The 23,511-nt window shown below is 37.4% G+C and overlaps 2 protein-coding genes across 2 annotated transcripts in view; both read right to left on the reverse strand.

Annotated features, from left to right (window-relative positions):
• Positions 1-6,829: 6,829 nt before the first annotated feature.
• Positions 6,830-23,511, reverse strand: part of LOC145914358 (contactin-3-like) — a 64,753-nt gene continuing 48,071 nt past the window's right edge. The window contains exons 9-12 of the mRNA XM_083002183.1: positions 9,279-9,431; positions 9,110-9,212; positions 8,875-8,992; positions 6,830-8,719 (exon numbers count right to left, since the gene is read on the reverse strand). Coding sequence (XP_082858309.1) covers positions 8,575-8,719; positions 8,875-8,992; positions 9,110-9,212; positions 9,279-9,431 — 519 coding nt within the window. The 3' untranslated portion in view covers positions 6,830-8,574. The remainder of the gene's footprint in view (positions 8,720-8,874; positions 8,993-9,109; positions 9,213-9,278; positions 9,432-23,511) is intronic.
• Positions 11,067-23,061, reverse strand: LOC145911197 (contactin-2-like). Its single transcript, XM_082998463.1, has 11 exons — positions 23,054-23,061; positions 22,128-22,303; positions 21,912-22,049; positions 19,843-19,980; positions 19,685-19,780; positions 14,838-15,065; positions 12,137-12,242; positions 11,853-12,037; positions 11,410-11,688; positions 11,166-11,313; positions 11,067-11,103 (listed from the first exon to the last, which is right to left on the reverse strand). Exons 1-11 carry the CDS (start codon positions 23,059-23,061, stop codon positions 11,067-11,069), a joined length of 1,539 nt encoding a protein of 512 aa, XP_082854589.1.

Consider the following 23,511-nt stretch of genomic DNA (forward strand, 5'->3'; position numbering starts at 1 on the left):
TCTGAAACAATTAATCATGACGAATGTGTGGAGGAAGTTATCACGACTGAATCAACAACTCACATGCGAATGTTAGGTTTCCGTAGTTACTAACAATGATGCCGTCATCACTTATGACGACACACTGGTAACTTCCCTCGTCACCTGATTGTGGGTTTGAGATTGTTAACGTCCCGCCAACAGTTTGGAATCGAGATTCACCTTGGGAAAGTAAGATGTTTTGTTTGAATATTTATTTGAGCAGTAGGATTGATTTTAAACTTGAACTTTTTATTTTGTTTTTCCTTTGAAAACACGAATACCGATTGTAGCGATAATTTAGACGCTTATAAAAATTTTACTTGTATCCAATGGTTTGTTGTCTTTCCTCCACGAATAGATCGGATTATTGAGGTTAGTTTTACACTTGAACGTAATATCAGCTGTAGAATGAAGTGGAACAACTTGATCTTGAGGTTCAACGTCGAAAATATTCCTTGCTGTCAAATAAACAGTAAAATTTGTTTAATTTCTCAACTATCCTGAGCTAAACTAAAAAAAAATTTCTGTAACACACCTACGCATTGTGATGTCATAAACAGAACAAAACCAATCCATGTAACACAGTGATGGAAACTAAACATGTTCGGGTTCGGACTGCTTTTGGAAGAGCCACAGGTGCCCTTAAGCCCCACTATGACGTCAACGTGGCAGTCCGGTCGCTGGGGTTCAACACCTTCTGTTACTTCAAACTTAGACATAAAAAGTATGAATAAATGTTTCTGTAATGTTAGCGGAAATTGTTGTCATTATTTGGAAGATTTTATTGAAACACAAATCGTAATTGGACCCCGGTCTGATTCCAAAATAATTTCTAAAGCGTTAACAAAGCTGTACAGGAAAATTACGTCAAACATTTACCAGGGTGCAAATTCCTCTACGAAGTATATGACTTTTTTAGTACAACATAAACTGAAATATTTGTGAGTTGTTTATGTTACAAGTTTAAGAATTTGTAGATTTCATGACCGTATTTACTTGAATGTAAACTGCACGTAAATGTTCTGTTAAGTGCGCTACAACAAGTTAGTCGCTTAAAATTGTGAGTTACGCTAACCACTGAAATCACCGTCCGTCGTCAGATCTCAGTTTTTCTTGAAACGCATGAGGAGATTGACGTGCGTTCATTCAACCATGAATCAATGTGTTCGCCTACCTAGGGTCGCACACGTGGTAAATGATCTTTATAATAATTTGATAGTCTGTTTTATTATAATTACAAATGTTGCTACCTGGATGCATTTAAAACTTATAACTGACTTTAAACTTTGCTGTGCTGCAGGTGGAAAGATGGCAAGTGCGTTTTTACACTAAACAACTTCAACCCCTACTCAAACCTCTGTCTGATCGTTCATCGAACGAAGCTGTTTTTATACAGACTGCGTCCCCCGATCTGTGCAGTCAACTTACGTACTAATCTTTTGTTTCGCAACTTCGTCACAACCGAGGTGAAGGCAAACAGACAAAGTCACCGTTGGTTAATGATTGTCATGATACCTAGAGGTTCACCAGTCGTAACATCTACACCCAGAACTACTAAATAAATATTCTGTTTGAAAAAAAACTTTTGATACAACACGTTGACACTTTGTTTAACTTTACTTGAAAAAAGATTAACTTAAAAAAGGAATACCGAATTGTATCACCAGAACAAACCACATATAAAGTCATGCACAGCCTACTATCAATCTAAAACGTGTTACTGTGTTACTAAGCAACCATGAAGAAAACATTTAAATTGCAACGATTTTCAGTAAACCAGCAATCTACTTACTTCAAGAAGTTGACCAGGAGTTCTATAAAGTGACGTAGCCAACGATGTGGAAAGTTAAGGTGAACAACATTCCCACTAACATGACGTAGGCAGTTTAATCACGTGACATGGTGTGTGGTGAGGAGTGGGGGAAGATAGCGATTAACATTCCAGCTTTTCATTATTCGATACGAACTGCAGGAAAACATATTCAATGTTTAATCCACGTTCAACCACACCGAGACTCGGGTTCACAACAAACAAAAAATTTACCTGAATGTAAACTGCACGCAAAAGTCCGCACTGCCAAGATGACGTCATGTTGGGGCATTTGATACCGTACGTCACAACAGCAACGAAATAACAACCCTGTAGTTTAACAATTATGGTTTAATACAAACTTAGCTCAAACTAATGTGTTTGAAACATATTTACGTACAACAAAACACTAGTCTTCCAACTTGGGTCGTGCGTGGTTTGTTGACGAATAATAGACGCAATTGTAAGTTCTGCACAACCACGTCAATCCACGTCACTGTGTGATCGTTCATCGAACAAAGTTGCTTCTATGTAAAAGTTTCACATCGGGGATTCCCCCTGTGGTGCACAATTCGTCCAAATCGAGCTGAAGGCAAACAGACAGAGTCACCTTGGGTTAATGACTGCCCAGAATCCTGGGGCAGATGGCTCGGTTGTGATCCTCACCCAGAACTACTTTTAACACCTTGAGTTGGATCAGTTGCCAAATTGTAATAAAACTAAGATATAGTTGTTATCTGTGCATTTATAAATTAAACATTAAGTGTTCTGATTTGGACCAAGACAACTTTTTACACAAAAGCGATTAACTTTAAAAATGGATTATATTTAACTTTTGCACCCTTCGCATACAAACAACCCAAACCATCTTTGCATTACCCGGTTCAATAACAATTTAACGCACTTTGATCAAACAAACACTTTTTTGTTTTTAAATTTGATAAAAACTTACTAAATCTTATTGGATATATCAGCACATAAATGAAATATTTTTAGTTTTTTTATGGTTGTGTTATGTTTATCAGTTTTACGACGATCCACACCGAATTATCACCAGAACAAACCACATATAAAGTCATGCACAGCCTACTATCAATCTAAAACGTGTCAAATTGTTAGAACCAAGGAAGTTTACTTGTTATAATAAACCACCTAACGGGTTTAGTGGGTTTTATGAATATTTGTCATATGTTGATGCATTGCAATGATGTAAACTTGAACCTGCTCGTGATGAAATGTAAGATTTTGCAACTTTCTGTTTTTGCAAACTCCATCTCATACTCCGTATTTAATTGTGTCGACATTGCCAACATAGCGGGCCCGAATAAATACCCGTCACTATTTACGATGGAACTGACGTTGTTCCTGATACCAAATATGGGCAATTTTCGAGGGTAGCAATGTTTCATCCACGACCTCGGTAACATTCCGTTTGAACAAACTTGCAGAGTGTCGGTTGCAAATAAAATCCTTTGTAAACACAACCTGCTGCAGATCAACATTCATATCAAAACACAAAGTGATCAAAAAGAAGTTTGTGGGTTTGTTTGTATCTGACGTTTAGTAGCGACCCGACTTCCACAATACAAATATTCACAAGCACAAAAGTACAGCTGGACAAGTAATGTTTGAAAATATAACGGAAAAGATGACGGCAAAATCATGGAACAACAACACAAAGTAAATTATGTTGCACCAAATTCATCAGCACAAACGAAGTTGTTGCCAATACAGGTTATGGTGAACTAAACTGCAACGTATATTTCATTTGTATTTCCTATATATCCTATATAAAAACGTTTATTAAAAAGCGTAAATCGACGACTTGGATTTGTTTGGGATTAAAGCGTTAAAATTCTTTTTTATACCCTGGTGCTTACCATCACCATATGCATGTAGGGATGTGTAACTGGGCTACCACCAGTGGAAAGCATTGTACATGATCCCTGTGTCCCTGTTGATTTTGGTGGTAAAAAGTTGCCTGGGAGAACGGCAACTTAATGTTGATTGCAGACAGGCCTGGTTTCTCCAATATTGATTCACGTAGGCATCACGTAAGCAGTTTCACTGTCTGATCCCGTGCAGACAGGCCTGGTTTCTCCAATATTGATTCACGCAGGCATTGTCTGCTATCTGATCAAATTTACGACAGAGCAATAAAGTTTAGTGTGTATTCAGTGTTTCGGTGGTGTGCAAAACTGAAGGCTTAAGGTAAAAGGTTTATGACGACACAATCACCCCCACCTACGACAATGACTCCCAATAAACCTTTGTTGCGCAACTTTCACCTTCTGTTAGGGTTTGGGCAAAACGACTATTTATATTTTATCCCTGACGTCTCACTCGACGACAGAACAATGTTACCTTGGGTTAATGACTGCCCAGAATCCTGGTTCCCCGGTCGTAAATCCGCACCCTGAACTACTTTCGTTATAACAATAATTGTTATCTGTGCATTTATCTATCAAGCATTAGGTTGATTAAGTGTTCTGATTTTTAAAAAACCTTTTGAAATCACATGTTGGTAACTTGTTTAACTTAGGAACAACTATTAACGAATTTGTTTATAATTTTGAGATCAAAGAGACTGGCCCGTTGTTAACATTGTCATGTTTCATACGAAAAAACGTTTCGGCAAGAACTTTCAAACTAATGATGGCGCAAATTTTTGCCGAAACGTTTTTCAAACATGACAATGTTAACAATAGTATGAGCCAGTCTCTTTGTTTAACTTTATTTAAATAATAATAAACCTTTCCACCCCATGCATACAAACAACTGAAACCATCTTTGCATCACTGAAATTATTGAAAATTAAAAACGCACTTCGATCAAACACAGGCTTTTTTGTTTTAAATTTAATAAAACTTCTGGGTTTGTCACTGACTTTATCTCCAGATATTTCAGTAAATAAAATATTTTCTGTTTTTTATTCCTTATATATTCCCCTCCCACCCGTACCGAGTTTGTATCATCAGTTCAAACTCCATAAAAAGTCAACCTTCTTTCAAACCAAACGTGTCAAATTGTTAGAACTGAGGAAGTTTTGTGGTTGTTACAATAAACCACATTACTGGCTTAGTGTTTGTTTTGTGAATAGTTGCATGACATTTGTGTCATATGTTGATGTTTTGTAATGCTGCGTGTTTCAACGTGTTTCAACGTGCTTAGTGACCAATGTTAATTTAGTTGAACTTCGACATCAGGTATTGTTTAAACTGCTAGTTACACCTACATGGGCAAACACAACGCCCTACAATAAATCCTTAATAATGTTTTTGATGGAAATCGTGTTGCAACTCGACGCTTTGTTCCTTTTTTACTTTCCACACCACCGACACGTCCCTGACAAGTTCCTGACACACCCCCGACACGCCCCCTGATGATTGCGATGACGTCACAACAGCTCATTCGCATGCAAGTTCCACCGAACTTTGTTTCTCTACCCCCACCTAACGGCAGCAACATACAAGGTTTCAAAAAACGCAAAATTCTCCAATAACCGTGAACATTAAACTTGTATAGAAACATGTTAAAACTACTGAGAGAAATTGAATCAGGAACCATTACGCACATGTCCTGACTCCAACCTTAAGTTTATCTTATCTGTTCACAACCCCTGCCAACCAGATCAGACTTTCCAACACATAAATTATGAGAAACATGTAGACTTGCGATGACATAAATTACGCACTGTCATCTGTATAATTGTCAGTATATCTGGTATAGTATATTTGTATAAGGTGTGTTACACAATGTGATATTTAAAATCCCGAACGTTTGGGCGCTGTTTACTATTCTCTCTCCTCTAAAATCTCGGACATATCAGGGGAATTCCCTACCACATATACCAACACTATCATAGGATCGCATTCACCCGCACATGATGGTGATGGGTTGCCACCGGTCGCACCGAATAATAATCAGCAACCCAACCTCATTATAACCGTTCATAAACACAAACCTACATCAGGTTTAAACCACGACGAATAATAGTCAGCAACCCATCATGCATTAAAAACTCAAACTTGTAATGAATATAGAAATAATCTGAAGTCATGCCAGTTTGTTGCATTTACAAGATTTCAGTATTAGTGGAATGTTTGTGGAAGTGATGTCACCATCTTATTATACAATAGTTTTTGGTTTCACAGAAAATAACCTGAAGTCAACAGAACCCTTGTTTGTAAAACCTGCACTGCCACCTAGCGACATATTTCATTCGGAGTCAATTTCTGAAAAAATCACTTTCTGCAGTGCAACTCACCGAGACATATAATAAACAAATAAACATTATGTGGCTGCAGTGAACCATGCAACATTTAAAGTGATTAAGTCCTGATTCGCATGAGTGGTTATCGTGTGCCATTTCAGCCATGTAAAGAAAAACGTAGTATTTGCAAATATTAAAATAAAAAAATAATTTGAAGACGAAAAAATTAAACAACATACATATGCATCCGTGCTCATTAAACCATGAAATTCCTACCCATGCATGACTGGTTGCTTTTTTTCGTTTGTGGTATAAGATGGGGATTTCTTACAGGCGCAATTTATTCAAATACAGATATGTGGAGTAAAGGTTACCAACTGCTGGTAAACAACTTCCACGCGTTCAAGGCCTCAGCGATGAACGCATTTGTATGTTGAGTGGTCTTGATACCAAAGCAAGTTCAGTAATTTGATGATTGCCAATACTAGTAATGCAATGAAACAATGTAACCTTCTATGGAAGATAGTAACCGACATATATGACTATCATACAATACATTGTTACCTATTCGCTGGAGGTTTGTCTGGATTGAGTGTGAATCTGTGTTGCCACAAAAGCACACAACAAGTTGATGTGTAATGCCGGATATTACGCGCATTAACACATCCACCGTTATGGATGTGGAACGTTTCAAGAAAGAGCAGTTTGGCAATGGTCAACTCTTTCTCCAGAACTTGGGTTTTATCGGAGGAAACTTCCTGTCCAAGTGTCACCGAAAGCTTGGACAACGCTGTCTTGCTGGAGTCTTTCGATGTGACGTATGGGCGATGGTGTTTTAATGACGTCATCAACGCCTTCCCAGCTTCACTCTTTGTCATGGCAACGATTGACCGAACCCTAATGTTATTTACAATCCAACCACGCTTCACATTGTGTAGTGTTTTTCGCTGATGCTTGAAACTGATGAAGTTTACGACAATCCAACCACGCTATAAGACAATGATCCCTAATATATATTCCTGCACCTTCTTTGAAACACAAACTTTTGCATTGAAAGCATTTAATTATTATATTTACACCAAAATATGCAAGTATCGGGTTAATGTAGGTAAAGCGAATAAACCGACAAATGAGACAAAGCGTAAATTACCTTCTGTGTGGATACTTTTGCCAAAATTGTACAGATAAGACACAACTATAATGAATAGGAACGGGCATTAGACAGCGATGTTGACATGAACAAAATTACCCTGTATTTTTTTGTTTTGCGAAAAGGCAGCGATAACAACAAAGCAGGCAATATTAACTTCAATCCTTTTCACATAAGCAGTTTACGTGGCAACCGACAGAAGTAGAATCAGAATTAGAAATACCAAAACACCAGACTGCAAGGCAGGCAGTCAAGAGCAGAGGAAACAATTTACGCTGTCACATGAACTAGCATTTAACCTTTCACATGGGAAACAGGATTTACTTTATAATTTAGCTTGGTAATTATAAGATCGTTGCATATTCCTCCCGGCCGAGTATTAGACGGACACAATGTAAGTGTTCGGCGATGTCTGGTTCAAGAAAACACAATTGAAGACGCGAAAAAGACGCACGTAAGTTTCTGGGTTGATTGACCGGAAAACAATAACACAATATTGCACATAAGGAAATACAAACACAAGAACGGACCACCCAAAAGTTTAATTAACATGGGTTCAAGTAGCATAGAAATGTTAACAAAATTGTTAAACTGTCCGTAACAGTCAAATCAGACAAAGCGAAACATTTAGAACAAACATTAGACAGCGATGTTGACATAAACAAAATTACTCTGATTTTTTTTCGTTTTGCGATAAGGCAGTAATAACAACAACGATAAAGTTAAACTTAGTTCAGTTTTCTAAACAACATAATCTTTCATCGCACATCTTATGACGTAGGGATGTGAGATATTCAGTCCTGGTCATTCCCACATTCAATTATTATTCTCACCATTGAAAATAGCAATACAGTAAACACTCAGTTATTTTTGCACACACAGTGGTAGTAACGATTGTGTAGATGCTGGTCTTAGCTGTTGACCTTATTTGGGCATCCGCATACAACACAAAGGCGCGACATAATGACGTATTATACACATTATGTGTGATGGCAAGGAACGTTTTTTTTTATAAATAACAGACCCTTGACTACTAGAAGTTTTCAGTGGTAATTGAATGCCCACCAACCTCCCTACACGTACAACAGAGTGGGGATGAACAAAAGCGAACCGACAAGTTTACCGGGATATTTGGATTTAGACTAAAACAAAATTATTTGCACCTAAATTACGCACACCCGCATGATATTATTGTAGTCGATCTTGTTTCAGATATCAGTGCTGGAATAAGAGGGATTTTGTACAAAAGGTTGATGTTCAGGGTTTAGATTGTTGGTGGTTGAACCACAACGGCGATATTGAGTGGTTTTTTTCTATTACTTTGAATGACGTTTCTTCAAATTCGCATGGTAATACTTGAGCAGCTTCGCAGACCTGGAGTCAGATGCCAGAGCTGGAATAACTGGACGACTCACTTGCCAAACTATTACGCTTTCGATTTCTGGTTATTGAATCAGACGCACTTTTAAGCGGCACGGAATCATCCAAGTCTTTTTGCTGTTGGCGTTCACGACTTCCCTTAAATCTAAACATACACGTATCAAGTAACAACAACTGGCATTGTTACATTTGTCCGGACATTTCTGGCTGTTTAAGTTTATTGTTAAAGTTTAAAACCTAAATGCCGACCATAGTTTAGGATTTTTTATTTCACAGGAGGTGACATTGTCTGAATTTTACCTTGACTTGAGCTTCTCGGCCACCATCACCAATATCCCCATCCCAATTACAACTATAGCTGCCACAATACTTAGTACTATGATAGTAATAGTCGTGGAAAATACATTCTCATTGCTACCTGTAAGTAGAGTGACACAAAATTTTCTATTTTTGTGGAATTTACAGACATATTGTCTTAAACAATAAATACATTTGCAAATCAAGGTTTGCATGGAAGAAATGTACATAAACATACCTTTTATAAAAACAATCACTGGTTTACTATATGGTCCTTTACCAACTAAGTTTGCAACTCTCATTTTCACCCAATAATATGTGTTGACATTTGAAACATTGACCTTTAAATGAAAGCAAGGTCAGTTATTGAAGTGAATCAAACATCATAAAACAATTTAGTTATGGACCTTAAAGACAAACAGGGTTGCTTTGGGATCATTTTCAACTTTTTTTACCCACGAACTTCCACTAGGTGACACTAAAGTATCTTCACCTTCCCCCTTTTGCAAAAATATTTCATAGCTGGCAGTTTTTGCTCCATAATATTTCTTTGAAAAAACCTGTTGACACAAAATATTAAATATCAGTGCATCATTGTTGAAATGTTTATATGCAATCTGGGAAAAGGGAAACACCTACTCACCTCCCAAGTAACAATCAGCTCACTGGAGATGATGACATTAACTGATATCACTGTTGGTTCAAACACAGGGGCTAAAAATGTAGCATTAATATAACTGTATGCAGTAATTCGTTGCAACTTTAAATTTGTATCAAAATAACAATTACCCCCAGTTAGTGTCAAGCTTCTTTCACTTTGATCACTGGCCTCACTTTTTCCCATCTTGTTCCATGCATAAACACGGTATGAGTAATAATTATATGGAAGTAAGTTTTTAACTGTGCATGATGTTGTGTTTGTAGAACAAGCTTGACTCCATTCTGTGTCATATTCTCCTTTCTTTTCAGCTTCATAACTAGTTATGGAGGCTTCATTTGATTTAGGTTCGTTCCATGTAAGACGATGAGAGTTGGACGATGAATAAATTATCTTCACATTGTTTGGTGCATCAGGTGGGGCTGGAACAAGAGTATGCCCACAGTCAACAAATTGTTTGGGAAACAAAGTAGGGAATTATTAGTAACGTTTTCACTGCAAACAATTTTTGACAATATTATATCAGTGGACACATGAGTTTTATACTTAAGGTAGAAATACCTGGTTCTATTAAACAAACAACATATTTGTATAAACTTTATGGTTGCCAGGCCATTGTTATACCATTGTCACATTAATTTATTACCAATGTAAAGATAAAAAAATTAATTACCAAGAACATCCAAATATATTTGTTTACAATCAGTTGAAACTTCTGTAGTTGCACAACATTCATATTCCCCAATTTGTTCACTTCCAACATCGCGTAACTGAAATAAATAAAAACATTACAAGCAGCAAAAGCCACGAAATCACCTACTTCCAAAACTCCACCAGTAGCTTTGTAATGAGAATCAATATTGCTGATTACTTTGTTATTTTGTTTCCAGCTCCATGAAACTTCCAACTTTGTGTCATGTTTTTCAAAACATTCAAGTTCAACAGCATCCCCAGCTTCAACAGTTTCTTCAACTGATCGTGTTGAGACTTTTGTTTGGTCTAAAAGTGAAAACAATTTGGGTACTTTATGGGTGTAAAACTTGAACTAGGAGCAAAATAAGAAACAAAATCTCGATTTTGCATCACCAGATGAAGCGTGATTAACCTCGCAAAAGCTAAGGTCAATAGAGATATTTAACAGTCAGTCTATCAAAACAGTGCGTCAGAAACTACTAAAGTTATGAACCTGAGACTGACACGCCATATTGAATAATTTGAGTACGGTTCTAATACATTTAACTAACTTAACAGTTTAAATTCTTCATCATATAACTACTATCTAGTAAAATATGTGATGTGAACAATTGTTGGTCATTTCAACACTTACTGAAAACATGAAGTCTTGTGCTACAAGATCGAAACCCAAGAGGATTTGTGACAACACATGTATATTTCCCCTCATCCGATTTCACAACATTGAATATTTTTAAACGAGCATTGTCTACTGTGTATCTGAAGAAGGAAATGTGGTTAATACATTATTTGTTAACAAATAAAATGTCATCATACAGTTTTTAAAAAAGCGAAACAATTTGTTTTAGTATTTTAAAATGTCTGTTTTTATGTAGATGTCACTGATGTACATGAAACAAATTTATAATTGCTAAAACAAATTGATGCATAAAAGTCAACTTACTTCTCAGTGTTATAAAGTTGTTCAAGTCCTTTCAACCATTCAATTTCAGGTATGGGAAATCCCGTAACATTACAAACCATTGTGACATCACTATTGGTGGAAGCTTTTGTGATTTTGTCCATTAGTGTAAGAAAAGATGGAATTTCCCCTACAAAAACATAGTATATGAATGCAACCATATATTTGTACAATCACACAATATATTTTTAACATGCATAAAGAGACGCTATTATGGAAAACATACTTTCAATTGCGATATGTGCACTTGAGAAAAGGTACCCAATAGAATTGTAAGCAACACACTGATACATTCCTTCATCTGTAACATTTACTGATTGTAATGTTAGTTCACTTCCCCCATCTACATTACTGATAACAATGTGATCTGTGCTGAAAAGTTCTTCTCCATCTTTCAGCCATGTATAAGAAGCTTGTGGTTGAGCAGATGCTGAACATCTCATAGTGCGAGTTGATGATCGATCTGCTACCTCAGATAATATTTCCTTATTCCATTCTGGTTTGACTGCATATAAAATAAATTGTTTGGTTGCTTGGAAATATAGTGATCCCAAATAAACAATGTTATAAAATAAAAGTTGCTAATGAATAATTTTTATGTTGGATGCATATTTACTATGCACACGAAATATATAGATGAAATTGTTTATCAACAAAACAGAAACATACAGGCAACTATAAGTTTTCCTCTAGCCAGTTCTGTGTCATATATGTTCCTGGCCTGACATACATAAGTTCCAGCCATGTCCTCTGTTATATTTTGTAGCAAGAGTTGTCCTGATTCTGTGATTTGGTGACCATCAGGTAACCTGGGGTCTGGAGCATATTTATACCAATGAATGCGTGGAGTTGGGCTGAAATACAAAGGTAAAATACTTTAAAATTAGTCTTGTTTCTTGTTGCAACAACTATTTATTTGTGTTCATGTAGTATGCATTTCATTTGTGGCTTACTTTCCTTTTGCCAAACATTGGATAAGTGCAGATCCTCCTTTTATTGCTCTTGTTATTCCTGAAGGTGTCGTTAGAAAAGAAGGTGGCAGTTGCCTGCTGCTGATAGCTAAAAAATTATATAAGTTGATTTTGAAAGCATGGGCTGTTATCGTAAATTGATTATTATTGTTGGATATAACAATAGAGTGCATGTTATAATTTTATTACCTTACTGTTGTATTGCAGGAAGCAAATAAACCTTTTCATGGTTCAGGCTTTGGTCAACAATGGCTGACTCACAATTGTTGTGTAATTATATCGTTTTGTGTCCTACAGTTGACCTAACAACAGGGCGTTTTGGATTCGCCGTGTAATCAACGTGTGTTGCAATGTGGCTTGCGCCTGTGGAATTACTGTGCGCCTCACAGTATCTTGTAGGGAATTCGGCTTGTCATGATTCGAAACACTTTAATATTTTGTTTTAACTTGGTCTTCTGAAACTGCTTTCTACTCTTTTACATTTACACCCGTCTTTCTGACGCCATCGCTGGTTATCTCGCTTGCGTTACGTCTTTCAACTTGCGCTACTTCCTCTAAGTCCCCTTTGTCGCGTAATCGCAGCAATTATCTCTTTGTTTCTCTCTCGTCTTTGATGTATCCCTGTATATTTGCGTCTGTTTCCACAAATAAACAGATCTTGGTTCTCGGTCTAACAGATCGCAATGTGATCACATAGATCACGGTTTTGGTCTCACACCGAACTTCGCTCCAAGACCAAAACCATCGGTGTTGGGACCTGCTGCCAACATGGTGTCGAAAGCTTGATGTCGGGTCTTCGTCCATGTGACCCCTTCAATCTAATAATTGCGATCCTGGTGTTATTTGCGTGTTTGCTTTGCCTATAAAACCTGCGCACTGTTTTGTACGAATACACTTGAACTGTTTGTGACTCAAGAATACAATAACAATGCTGCAGGAAAAGAATGACATAAACTGCATTGGCTTAGATTTAGAATCTTCAACAAAACGCGTGTTGCGCTGCGGTAAGTTCGTTTGTTGGAAAGTTTTTTGTTTAGACGAAGCAGAAATTGTTGAAGAATAAAGGAATACCAAGAACCAAAAACAAAATTTAGTTTAGGCCAGTGGTTCTTAACCGGGGGGGCGTCAACCAATTCTCATGGGGGGTGCAAGCTCTATACCAAAACTTAATTTTTTGTAGTGACTTTCATGTCCTATGCTGTCTGTCATATTTTTCTTACAGTTTCGGAACAAAAATCTTTTACTTTAAATAAAAAATCCGCCTGTGCAGTTAAGTTACTGTTACGTCACAAAGCAACCATTGCGTCAAGCTAGCTTATTTACGTAGATCGTCGTAAACACAATTGCTTTAGGTATGAAACCTATTTACAGTTGGGGGGGGGGGGGGGGGGGGGGCGTAACGCACAAATCCGTTACTAAAAGGAGGCGTGATAGAAAAAAGGTTAAGAACCACTGGTTTAGGCGAAGAAAATCGCCTGGAATTAACGGCAACTTGCGCGTCTGGCAGCTATATTGGATTGATGAGCGCGTTTACTGCCTCGTTAAGACTCTTCATCAAATAATAAACGTTTTCTCCTAATTCTCTGAGTCACTTTAGAAAGTTCTGAGAAAGATGTTAAATTTACGAAAATTTTCTAACTTAGTTGTTTTCTAACTTAGTAACGAAAATCATAACAGATAAGCTTTAGTGTTCGTCTACTTTCAGTTTCAATATGATCAAGATTTATTCACCGCAGTGAAAACGCTCACAACAGCGAAAGTTGGTGTCAGGCGTGTAATTAGTTGTCGTTATGTTTATCTTCGCCTATTCAGATTTTTGGTGCTTGGACGTTACATTCTTCGGCAGTTTCTGCTTTGCCTAAACCTAAAAGTGTTCCCACAATAGGATTTAGGACTGCGCTGCACGCGTTTTGAGAAATAACTCCTATTTAAACCAATGCATTTTCAGCCAATCTATAACTGCAGCATTGTGTCGTCAGAGCCATTGTTGACGCAAAGTCGGAACTATGAAGCCTAAACAACTCTATACTATGTGTCACCAACTTCAGGCTAAGCAGAAAACAAGATCTAATTAGGTGCAGAAACAGGTTCAAGGGAACAAATAAACAACTCTAAATAAGCAGTAATATTTCATGCAATGGCATGATTGGCAGGATCGCCCCACTGCACAGGTCCTTGCTTGGCGATCACAGCTATCGTATCGCGATCATTAGGTTTGCAGGCTTGGCAGCCCGGGCATTGCAGCCTAGCTGGATCAACTTTAATAAGGTGTCAACAATGGCCAACCGCTGACTATACAAGCAGAAAGACCAGCGCCTGCCAAATCAGTGTGTTTTAACTGCTGCTGATTGGGGTGTAGGTTGTTGGTTATGGTTTAGTACTGTTTAGAGGAAACTTCTGTGTGCAGTGCTGTATTATATTACTGGATTATCGACAATAAACGGATTTATGAACAACTTTGGACCAGTTTGAAACTTGGTGGATATGTGCTTAGTCGAAGTTAGACTATTTAGAAGACGCACAGACTTGTGAAAAGGAGTTCTACAACACCAACAGTAAACCTTGAGATATATTTCTGTAGAGAATGCCCTAGAGGCCGAATTGCTCTCGAGACTCAGTCGGTCTCTTTGAGCGCGAGGCCGACACTTGGATGCAAAAATATACAGCAAGAAACAATTCTTACCCATATATGAAACTTGCAACTGCAATAAACTTGATTTTCGTTCCCATGTCACGCCGTTCACCGTCCAATTCCCTCTCACAACACATCTATATACGCCACCATCTGCTAACGTTGGTTCAACAAAATATAAACCCCCATCAAGTTGAGACACATAATGAGTTTTGTCATTTTCAACAGACTTGAATCCATCAGTATTTACTTTTTCCCAGTAGAACTCAACTTGATTATCTGAAAATCAAAAACTTCTTAAAACTTTAAGGGTGGAATGCAGAAACCCCGCTTAACTTAATCCGGGATTAACTTTTAAGCCCGGCTTATCTAAGCCCGGCTTAAATTGCTATGCAGAAACCCCGCTTAACTCCTTCTCAGCTAAGCTCGGCTTAACTTTTGGCGGGAAATTGTAGATCCCGGTTGTCAGGCATTCGGTGGATTGGCAGTGCAGTGTTTTCACATTACAGGCCACTTCTTTCGAAGATGCGGCGCAAAAAAAGTTAAAAATAGAGCTTTTTACGTTTGTAGTGAATTGAATTTGAAGATTTTTTTATTATTTTACCAAAGGTGAACTACAAAATTATAATTTACTAGTTTAAGTAGTCGTAGTACAGTTTTTTGGGGAAATAAACAAGTTTTCTTGTATTTGCAGATAGGTGTACCTTTGTTATTTTACATTCCTAACAAAAATATTAAAAAATCTTATTTGAAAATGGCTCAGAATATGCCATCCACCCCCATCCAACCCTCACAGGCGAAAAGACCGCGCAGTGAAAACTTCACTGAAACTGAGCGGTGTCTCTTTGTTGACATTATTGGAGAAGATAATTTCTTCTCCATAATTGAAAACAAAAGGACAGATGGGGCAAGCTTGAAGACCAAGCAGGAAAAATGGTTGCTTGTTGCCGACAAGTTCAATGCCTGCACATCATCGCAGGCAAGGAATGTGGCCGCCTTGCAGAGGTTATGGAAAAACCTCAAAGACAAGGCTCGCAAGGGGTCAACCGCCCAGCGAAGAGCCACTTTCCAAACTGGAGGCGGCAAGCCAGCTGAGCCATTGGATGCTTTGTCGAGCAGAGTCTCAGGTAGCCTATACAGATATCGTTTGACAAATTTTTGTTATGATTTGCTAAAATTGTTTTGCTTGCATTTGTAGCCATGATAACCGGGCAGGTACACCCGCTGTGCAACCTGTTCGACAAGGACGCGGAACTTGGTTCTGGTCAAGTAGAAGTTGGTGAGGTTTTTTGTGTTGAGGGCTTCAAGCTTAGATCATCAAAGTAGTTTATGACAGATAGTATCAAACAGTTATGGCAGGGTTATTCAGAGACAGGTTAAAGAAAAAAAGGAAATGATAGACAAAATGTTTTCTATAGACACAGAGATTTTTATGCAAGAATTATTATATGGCAGAACTTGTAAATGGTCATGCAGAGGTGGATCCTGACGTCTTCCTTGTGCAGGCTGCAGCACCCCTAAGCAATGCTGAAGGGTGTTGCAGTTCTGCAAGGTCTGCCCCTCAGCACAGCTATGCTGATCTGAGAAGGGAGATGTTAGAGAAGGAGATGGTTCGGAGAGCCGAACAACATCAGTGGCTCCGCAACCAGGAGGAGAGAGAGGTTCGGAAGGAGGAGAGAGAAAAGATCGAACATGACCTTAAAGTTTTGCTTCTTAAACACCAGCTAGGTTTATGAATTTTTGTATGTATTCTTGTATGAAGATGTAGCAGAGTTAATTTGTAGTTTTTTTGATTTATGTAGGTTTAACAAACATTACTCTGATGCATTTTCACATTAGTGCATATAACAGTTTGTTTACCTACTTGATGTTTTTGTAATTTAACCTTAGTGCAATTGTTTGTTCTTGTTGTTTTGTCACTAAGGTTAATCACTTGGCCAATTGTTCCCTCCTTAATCATTGTAAATAAAATTAACACAAAAAATTTTAAAAATTAAATATTTTAATAAAAAAACTTTATTGAACTTTATTTTTTCTTGTTTTCATTCTTCTTTCTTTATTACAATGAACAAGAGGGCCTGCTTGTTCATTGCTTTACTTTGTTTTTATTTTAGTGTTTGTTTTTGTCCTATAATCCTAATATTGATCTCAAGGAAGGGCCTCTGTCCTGCTTTAACAAAAAAAACCTTGAGAAGTGATGTATTAGGTAGGACAGCAGGACAGATCGACAAAGTCGAGTCAAAAGGCTAAATAAAGTGCATTATTTTTACAGTTTGAACCATTGCATAAATGCGCAATAAATGGATGGATTTTTCAGTCGATAACATTGTCATCATCGAGACATATGCACTTTTTTTAATGTATGGGTGTCCAAAGTGGACCGCTGCGGTATTGATTTGGGCATTTAAGTTCTTTAAAAATGTAAGTTAAATAAAATGCTTCACTGTCCTTCTTAGCAGTTTGGGAAACGAAACGATTGTTATGCAGTCGTATATTTGCATTTTTGCCTACGAAGAAAAACACCGGCCTGCGGGCGTCTTCACCTGATGAAAATTCCTCATTTAAAAAAGTTTAGGCGCCCCTGGTTCAATAACGAACACTTGTTGCAGTTACAGTATTTATTCCATAAGCCATACAGAATACTTGGGTGCAAAATATTTGGAGTTAATAACTTTGAAGATGAAAGCCAAAGCTAAAATGCTGTTATACATTAGAAATAGTAAACGTTTCGAACACTAACTGCGTTCATCATCAGTACTACAATGAGTGCATGCAAGAAAAGCGGCAGGGTAATAAAGGACTGAGCAGGCAGAATAATAAAACACAATAGAATTTGTACACAAAATTTGAGATTTTCCAATCGCACCCATGAGGTAATCCCTGTGCGATCATTAGGTTTTTTTGGTAAGCAGGACCTTTCGCCAGGAGCTCTATTATACCTGCTTTTACATGAAAAAAACTATTACATATTTCAAAAACTGCAAAATTTCAAAGGCATTATACAATACAAATTATGAAAAATGATGCTCAATAAAGTATTGTCTAAATCTTCTACCATTAGTTGATGATGGTGCCTCTGCAGGTGGTGTGATGTTGATTTCTTCATCACTGGCTTCAAAAGGAATAACATCTCTTCTTTGAATTGCGAAGTTATGGAGGCACACAACTGCAACTATAATTGGAAGAGAGTTTTCAAGTTTTGTCCGCAAAGGAATTCGAAGACATCGAAACCGCTGCTTCAAAACTCCAAAAGTTCTTTCGATAATTCCTCTTGTTTTTATGTGACTGCGATTATATCGAATTTCAGCTGGTGTTTGGGGATTCTGCAAGGGGGTTAGCAAATATTTACGACATGCATACCCCCCATCACCAAGTAAAATGCCAGAGTGGTGGTTGTCTTCCATCTCTGCACATAACCTGCTGTTATCGAAAATCCTGGAGTCATGAGTGGAGCCAGGCCATCGTGCAACAACATTAGTAATTTGCATCGATGGGTCACAGACACACTGGACATTGATGGAAAAATAACCCTTACGGTTGCGAAACACTTCTGCGTTATCACCTCCAGGGGAGACTATTGGTATATGAGTACAGTCAATAGCTCCGATGATAGAGGGAAACCGAGATATTGAATAGAACTTTTGCTTCACAGAAGACAGTTCATTAGCACTTGGAAACTTGATTAGAGTGTGGTGTAGCGATGCAATTAAACAAGTAATTCGCTTTACAACACGACACACAGTGGTTTGATGGCATTTAACCAAATCTCCATCGCTAGTTTGAAAATGACCAGTTGCAAAAAACCGCAAGGTAATCAGCAGCTGAATCATAGATGGTATGGCTTGCTGTCGCTGTGTAATACCAGGTTGTAATTTGGTATATAGTTCACCAACAACATCTTTTGTAAAACGGTACCGGGATCTAAATTCTACATCAGTGTAACGCTCCAAAGGGTTTTGCCAGTCATGAAGAGTCCTGTGTGGAATTGATGTTGTTTCTTCCACAAGATCTAAATCATCATCATCAAGAAATGATAGAAGGTCCAAGGTTTCCATTTTAGCAGATTATTTAAATGTTATAGATCAACTTCTTTAAATAATGCCTAAATTTAATAAAATTTGAAACCAAGTTAGAAAAAATGCTCTATTTGGTAATAGTCTAATTGCTAAATCATGTTGTTGTAAAATTTACTTAAAATATAACATGTCAATGTACATCAAATCATTTTCTGCACAATTGTTGCACCCTACAAAAATTTTGCCCAATAAAATTAAAAAATTGACTATACTATCACCTTTTTCAGACAACTTACCACTGAAAAACACCCCAGCACCCTCTCTTTTGAACAAATATTCAATAATCTAACAAAAATTCTTACATTCTGCCACCTGTAGCACAAATATTAGCTATTTTTGCCGTTTTTACCGACTGTCGACTACACCCGAACTCAGGGACCTGGTAGCGCAGTTTTGCCGTCGTCAAGCAGTTGCTACGTCCAAAAGTTAAGCGGGGTTTTAAGCGCCCGACAATCCCCGCTTAACTTATGACGTTTTAAGCGGGGATTTAAGCCGGGCTTAAAGTTAAGCGGGGTTTCTGCATAGCGCTTAAAAGTTAAGCGGGGATTTAAGCCGGGCTTAAAGTTAAGCGGGGTTTCTGCATTCCACCCTAAGTATTTGTTTTAAATTTTTTTGAAATTAATTTACCGTTCATTATTGCAAAAAGATTTGAAATCACATTTAGTTCCCACGTGCCTTTAATATGTCACGGAATATTTTTTTATTAAATTACGTCACGAAGGAGGTACGGTTAAGTTATGACGTCATAACTACCGTGGTTTCGATTAGAAATTATAACAACTGCATTTGTGATTAACCTTAATTTGTTTGCAATTAACATACCTGGCGCGTAAAGTATTTTTGGACAAGAAACAACGCTTCCAACTTTATCCGGAATAATGAATTTTCTCGGATTATCGTGGGGAAAAGGGTCGATGTCTGAAACAATTAATCATGATGAAGGTGTGGAGGAAGTTGTCACGACTGAACTAACAACTCACATGCGAATGTGAGGTTTCCGTAGTTACTAAAAATGATGCCGTCATCACTTGTGACGACACACTGGTAACTTCCCTCGTCACCTGGTTGTGGGTTTGAGATTGTTAACGTCCCGCCAACAGTTTGGAATCGAGATTCACCTTGGGGGAAAGTAAGATGTTTTGTTTGAATATTTATTTGAGCAGCAGGATTGATTTTAAACTTGAACTTCTTATTTTGTTTTTCCTTTGAAAACACGAATACCGATTGTAGCGATAATTTAGGGTGGAATGCAGAAACCCCGCTTAACTTTAAGCTCGGCTTAAATCCCCGCTTAACTTTTAAGCGCTATGCAGAAACCCCGCTTAACTTTAAGCTCGGCTTAAATCCCCGCTTAAGACGTCATAAGTTAAGCGGTGATTGTCGGGCGCTTAAAACCCCGCTTAACTTTTTGGCGTAGCAACTGCTTGACGACGGCGAAACTGCGCTGCCAGGTCCTCGAGTCCGGGTGAAGTAAACTATTTGTAAAACCAGCAATAATTGCAAATATTCGCACTGGAGATGGTGTAAAGTGCTAATTTTTATTGGTTTGTGGAACGTTTGTGCTGCAGAAAATGTAGTAATGTGAATAACAGTGGTAAGTTGCCTTGAAAATGTACTTTATTGTTGGTTTTTCAAACTTTGGTGAGCCAACTTTTGCTATGGGAGTAAAAATAGGCTGGAAAAGACTTGACATGAAATAATAACTACCTATGTTGATAAATATTGCCTAACAAGCATGCCAATAACCTTTTTTTGTACCATGGATAAGTAATATCTCATTTTGTTATATTTTTCAACAGGTTTAATGCATATATTTGATAATTTTGTACATAAATTGATTTCTTAAGAATATGACTGTTCAGTATAAGCTGCCATATCAAAAAGTGGCATGAAATCCAAGTCACAATCCCAAGGATCATGTGAAAACAACTGAAGAATCTCTTCTGATCATGAAGTGCTTTGGAACTGATGCAGTGACAAGCTGTAGACAAAGTGCTACAAATTCCAACTGTTCAATATGCCTACATGATTTTGGATCGTATGTATAAACAATCTGCTATCATAAACATTCCATTTCCAGTTGTGTTACTAGTGATATCTGTTACATTGATTTTCAGCATCTTATTTCTTGTACTGTGTGGCTTTCGTAGCCAAATAAAACTAACACAGAATAATCTTGATTGTATATTTATTGCTTAAGGCTGTATTTCATTGACTACTCATTTAAATTCAAGAACTGGTTCCTTGAAACTTGAAGTTTTGGTTTAACTGCAGGATAGGACAGCTTTTGTGATTGACAAAATGAAATACCAATGTTTTATTGCATAGAAAGAAACAAATATGAAACTACATAGACTTGCAGAAAGAAATTTGGCATTCAAAAACAAATGATGGCTGCACACACAAATCAAACAGAAATCTTTATGGTAATGGAAAAGACAGTGAGCATATTTTAATATTACACAAATAAAGGAACCAATGCATGTTTCACTTGACTTCTGGATAGCTTTAATACTTCGGATAGCTGTTAAAAAGAAAATAATAGACAGTAAAATATCTTGCAAGAAAATACAATTCAATTTAAAATACTTTTTACCATTTACTGTCAACAAACATACAAAACTACAATTCACTTTGCAAATCTTACCAGAAATATGCTGTCACCTGTCACCACCATTTTGTATACTTGCACTTCTCATGAACTCACTCTTTTACACAGTTCCTACATTCCAAGTGCTGCATTTCCCAATTACCGGGTCACTATTTGTCACAAAACAACGAACAACAACAACAACATTTCAGACCACATACGTCATCGTGTTGCGCTCGCAGAACGCAGTAATACGAGGAACCACCGTGAAACAGCGGTAAAATCGGACAATCGATACAAAATCTCAACTTAAGCCGAGCTTAGCTGAGAAGGAGTTAAGCGGGGTTTCTGCATAGCAATTTTAAGCCCGGCTTAGATAAGCGGGGTTTGGGAGTTAAGCCCGGATTAAGTTAAGCGGGGTTTCTGCATTCCACCCTAAGACGCTTATAAAAATTTTACTTGTATCCAATGGTTTGTTGTCTTTCCTCCAAGAATAGATCGGATTATTGAGGTTAGTTTTACACTTGAACGTAATATCAGCTTTAGAATCGCGTGGAACAACTTGATCTTGAGGTTCAACGTCGAAAGTATTCCTTGCTGTCAAATAAACAGTAAAATTTGTTTAATTTCTCAACCATCCTGAGCTAAACTAAAAAAATAATTTCTGTAACACACCTACGCATTGTGATGTCATAAACAGAACAAAACCAATCCAAGTAACGTAGAGGTGGAAACTAAACATGTTCGGGTTCGGATTGCTTTTGGTTGAGCCACAGGTGCTCTTGAGTCCCAACATGACGTCAACGTGGAAGTTCGGTCGCTGGGGTTCAACACCTTCTATTACTTTAAACCTAAACATAAAAAGTATGAATAAATGTTTCTGTAATGAAATATTGGTGAATTGTTTGTTACAATAATGTATTAAAATCCAAACACAGCGATCTTTAGACAGCTCAGATCGATTTATTTAGAGAAAAATATATTTCGCCTAAAACGGCATCATCAGTTTCTCCATTTATCTCCAAACTGATGATGCCGTTTTAGGCGAAATATATTTTTCTCTAAATAAATCGATCTGAGCTGTTTGAAGATCGCTGTGTTTGGATTTTAATACATTATTATTGATACGGTGTGCGATCGACAGCCTGCCAGGGGCCTTTGGTTTTTTTTGGATCCAGATTTGATTTACTAATCACATTGTTTGTTACAATAACCAGTTTGTCGCGAAAAATTGTGAGTTACGCTGAACGTTCATAACCTTGAACACTAATGACCTTGAACGCTGATGACCTTGAACGATGCAACCTCTGTTTACGTATCGGTATGTGGGACGGGTAAAAGTTGAATTTCAATGAAACACAGAGCAGCAGATAAAATATCGGTATGTCATCAAATAATGCAAGGCGCCCCAACATAAACAGTAGAATGTAAAACTTTTCAGTCCCGACTTACAGACGTTATAGTTCCTACCTTCCTTATCTGTGTCTGCAGTTTTTAATCAAAATCTTCTTCCCGATTCTGGTTGACAGAATACCGAGCACAATATTAAATTTAGCTGTGATGGTCGAACTAACGTTGATTCCTGTTAAATATTGTCTTACATCGACATTTTGTATGTTCCAATGCATAAAATCCAGCAACTTTTCATTTTATTAAAACATCTCATGTATTTCAAAGCAGAACCAGCTTATCTACAGACATATATGTCGAGATATTTATTGCAGCTTTTATATTTTTCCTTACAAATAATTCCAGCGCACTTTAAGGTGTCTTCATGTTAGTCGCGCAAATTGGAATCCCCATGTTTTTGGAAGCAGATGTTTGAGGTTTTTTCACAAGGAGACGTCGCGCTTGTTGTTCATATTCAGGGTGGTAAATATTGATTGGTTGGGATGCCGACATATGGGCGGCAAACAAAACAAGAAATTTTCTATCGAACAAATTAAAACAAACCCTAGAGGTTGAAAAAGTTTAAGACTTTGATGCGAATCAATTTATTTGGTCTATGCACTCAACTGTGCACTCAACTGTGCACTCAACTGTGCACTCAACTGTGCAC

The sequence above is a fragment of the Ascidia mentula genome, chromosome 1 (genome assembly GCF_947561715.1).
Source record: "Ascidia mentula chromosome 1, kaAscMent1.1, whole genome shotgun sequence".
Lineage (NCBI taxonomy): Eukaryota > Metazoa > Chordata > Ascidiacea > Phlebobranchia > Ascidiidae > Ascidia > Ascidia mentula.

Bases quoted from the DNA above. Each gene is read 5' to 3' on its own strand.
- LOC145911197 (XM_082998463.1), bottom strand. The intron at 19,981-21,911 runs GTAAAATTTTTA...CTTTCCCCCAAG, and splicing joins CAACAAACCATTGGATACAA to GTGAATCTCGATTCCAAACT. The intron at 11,104-11,165 runs GTAAGTTGACTT...CATGTACATCAG, and splicing joins CAACTTTATAACACTGAGAA to TGACATCTACATAAAAACAG.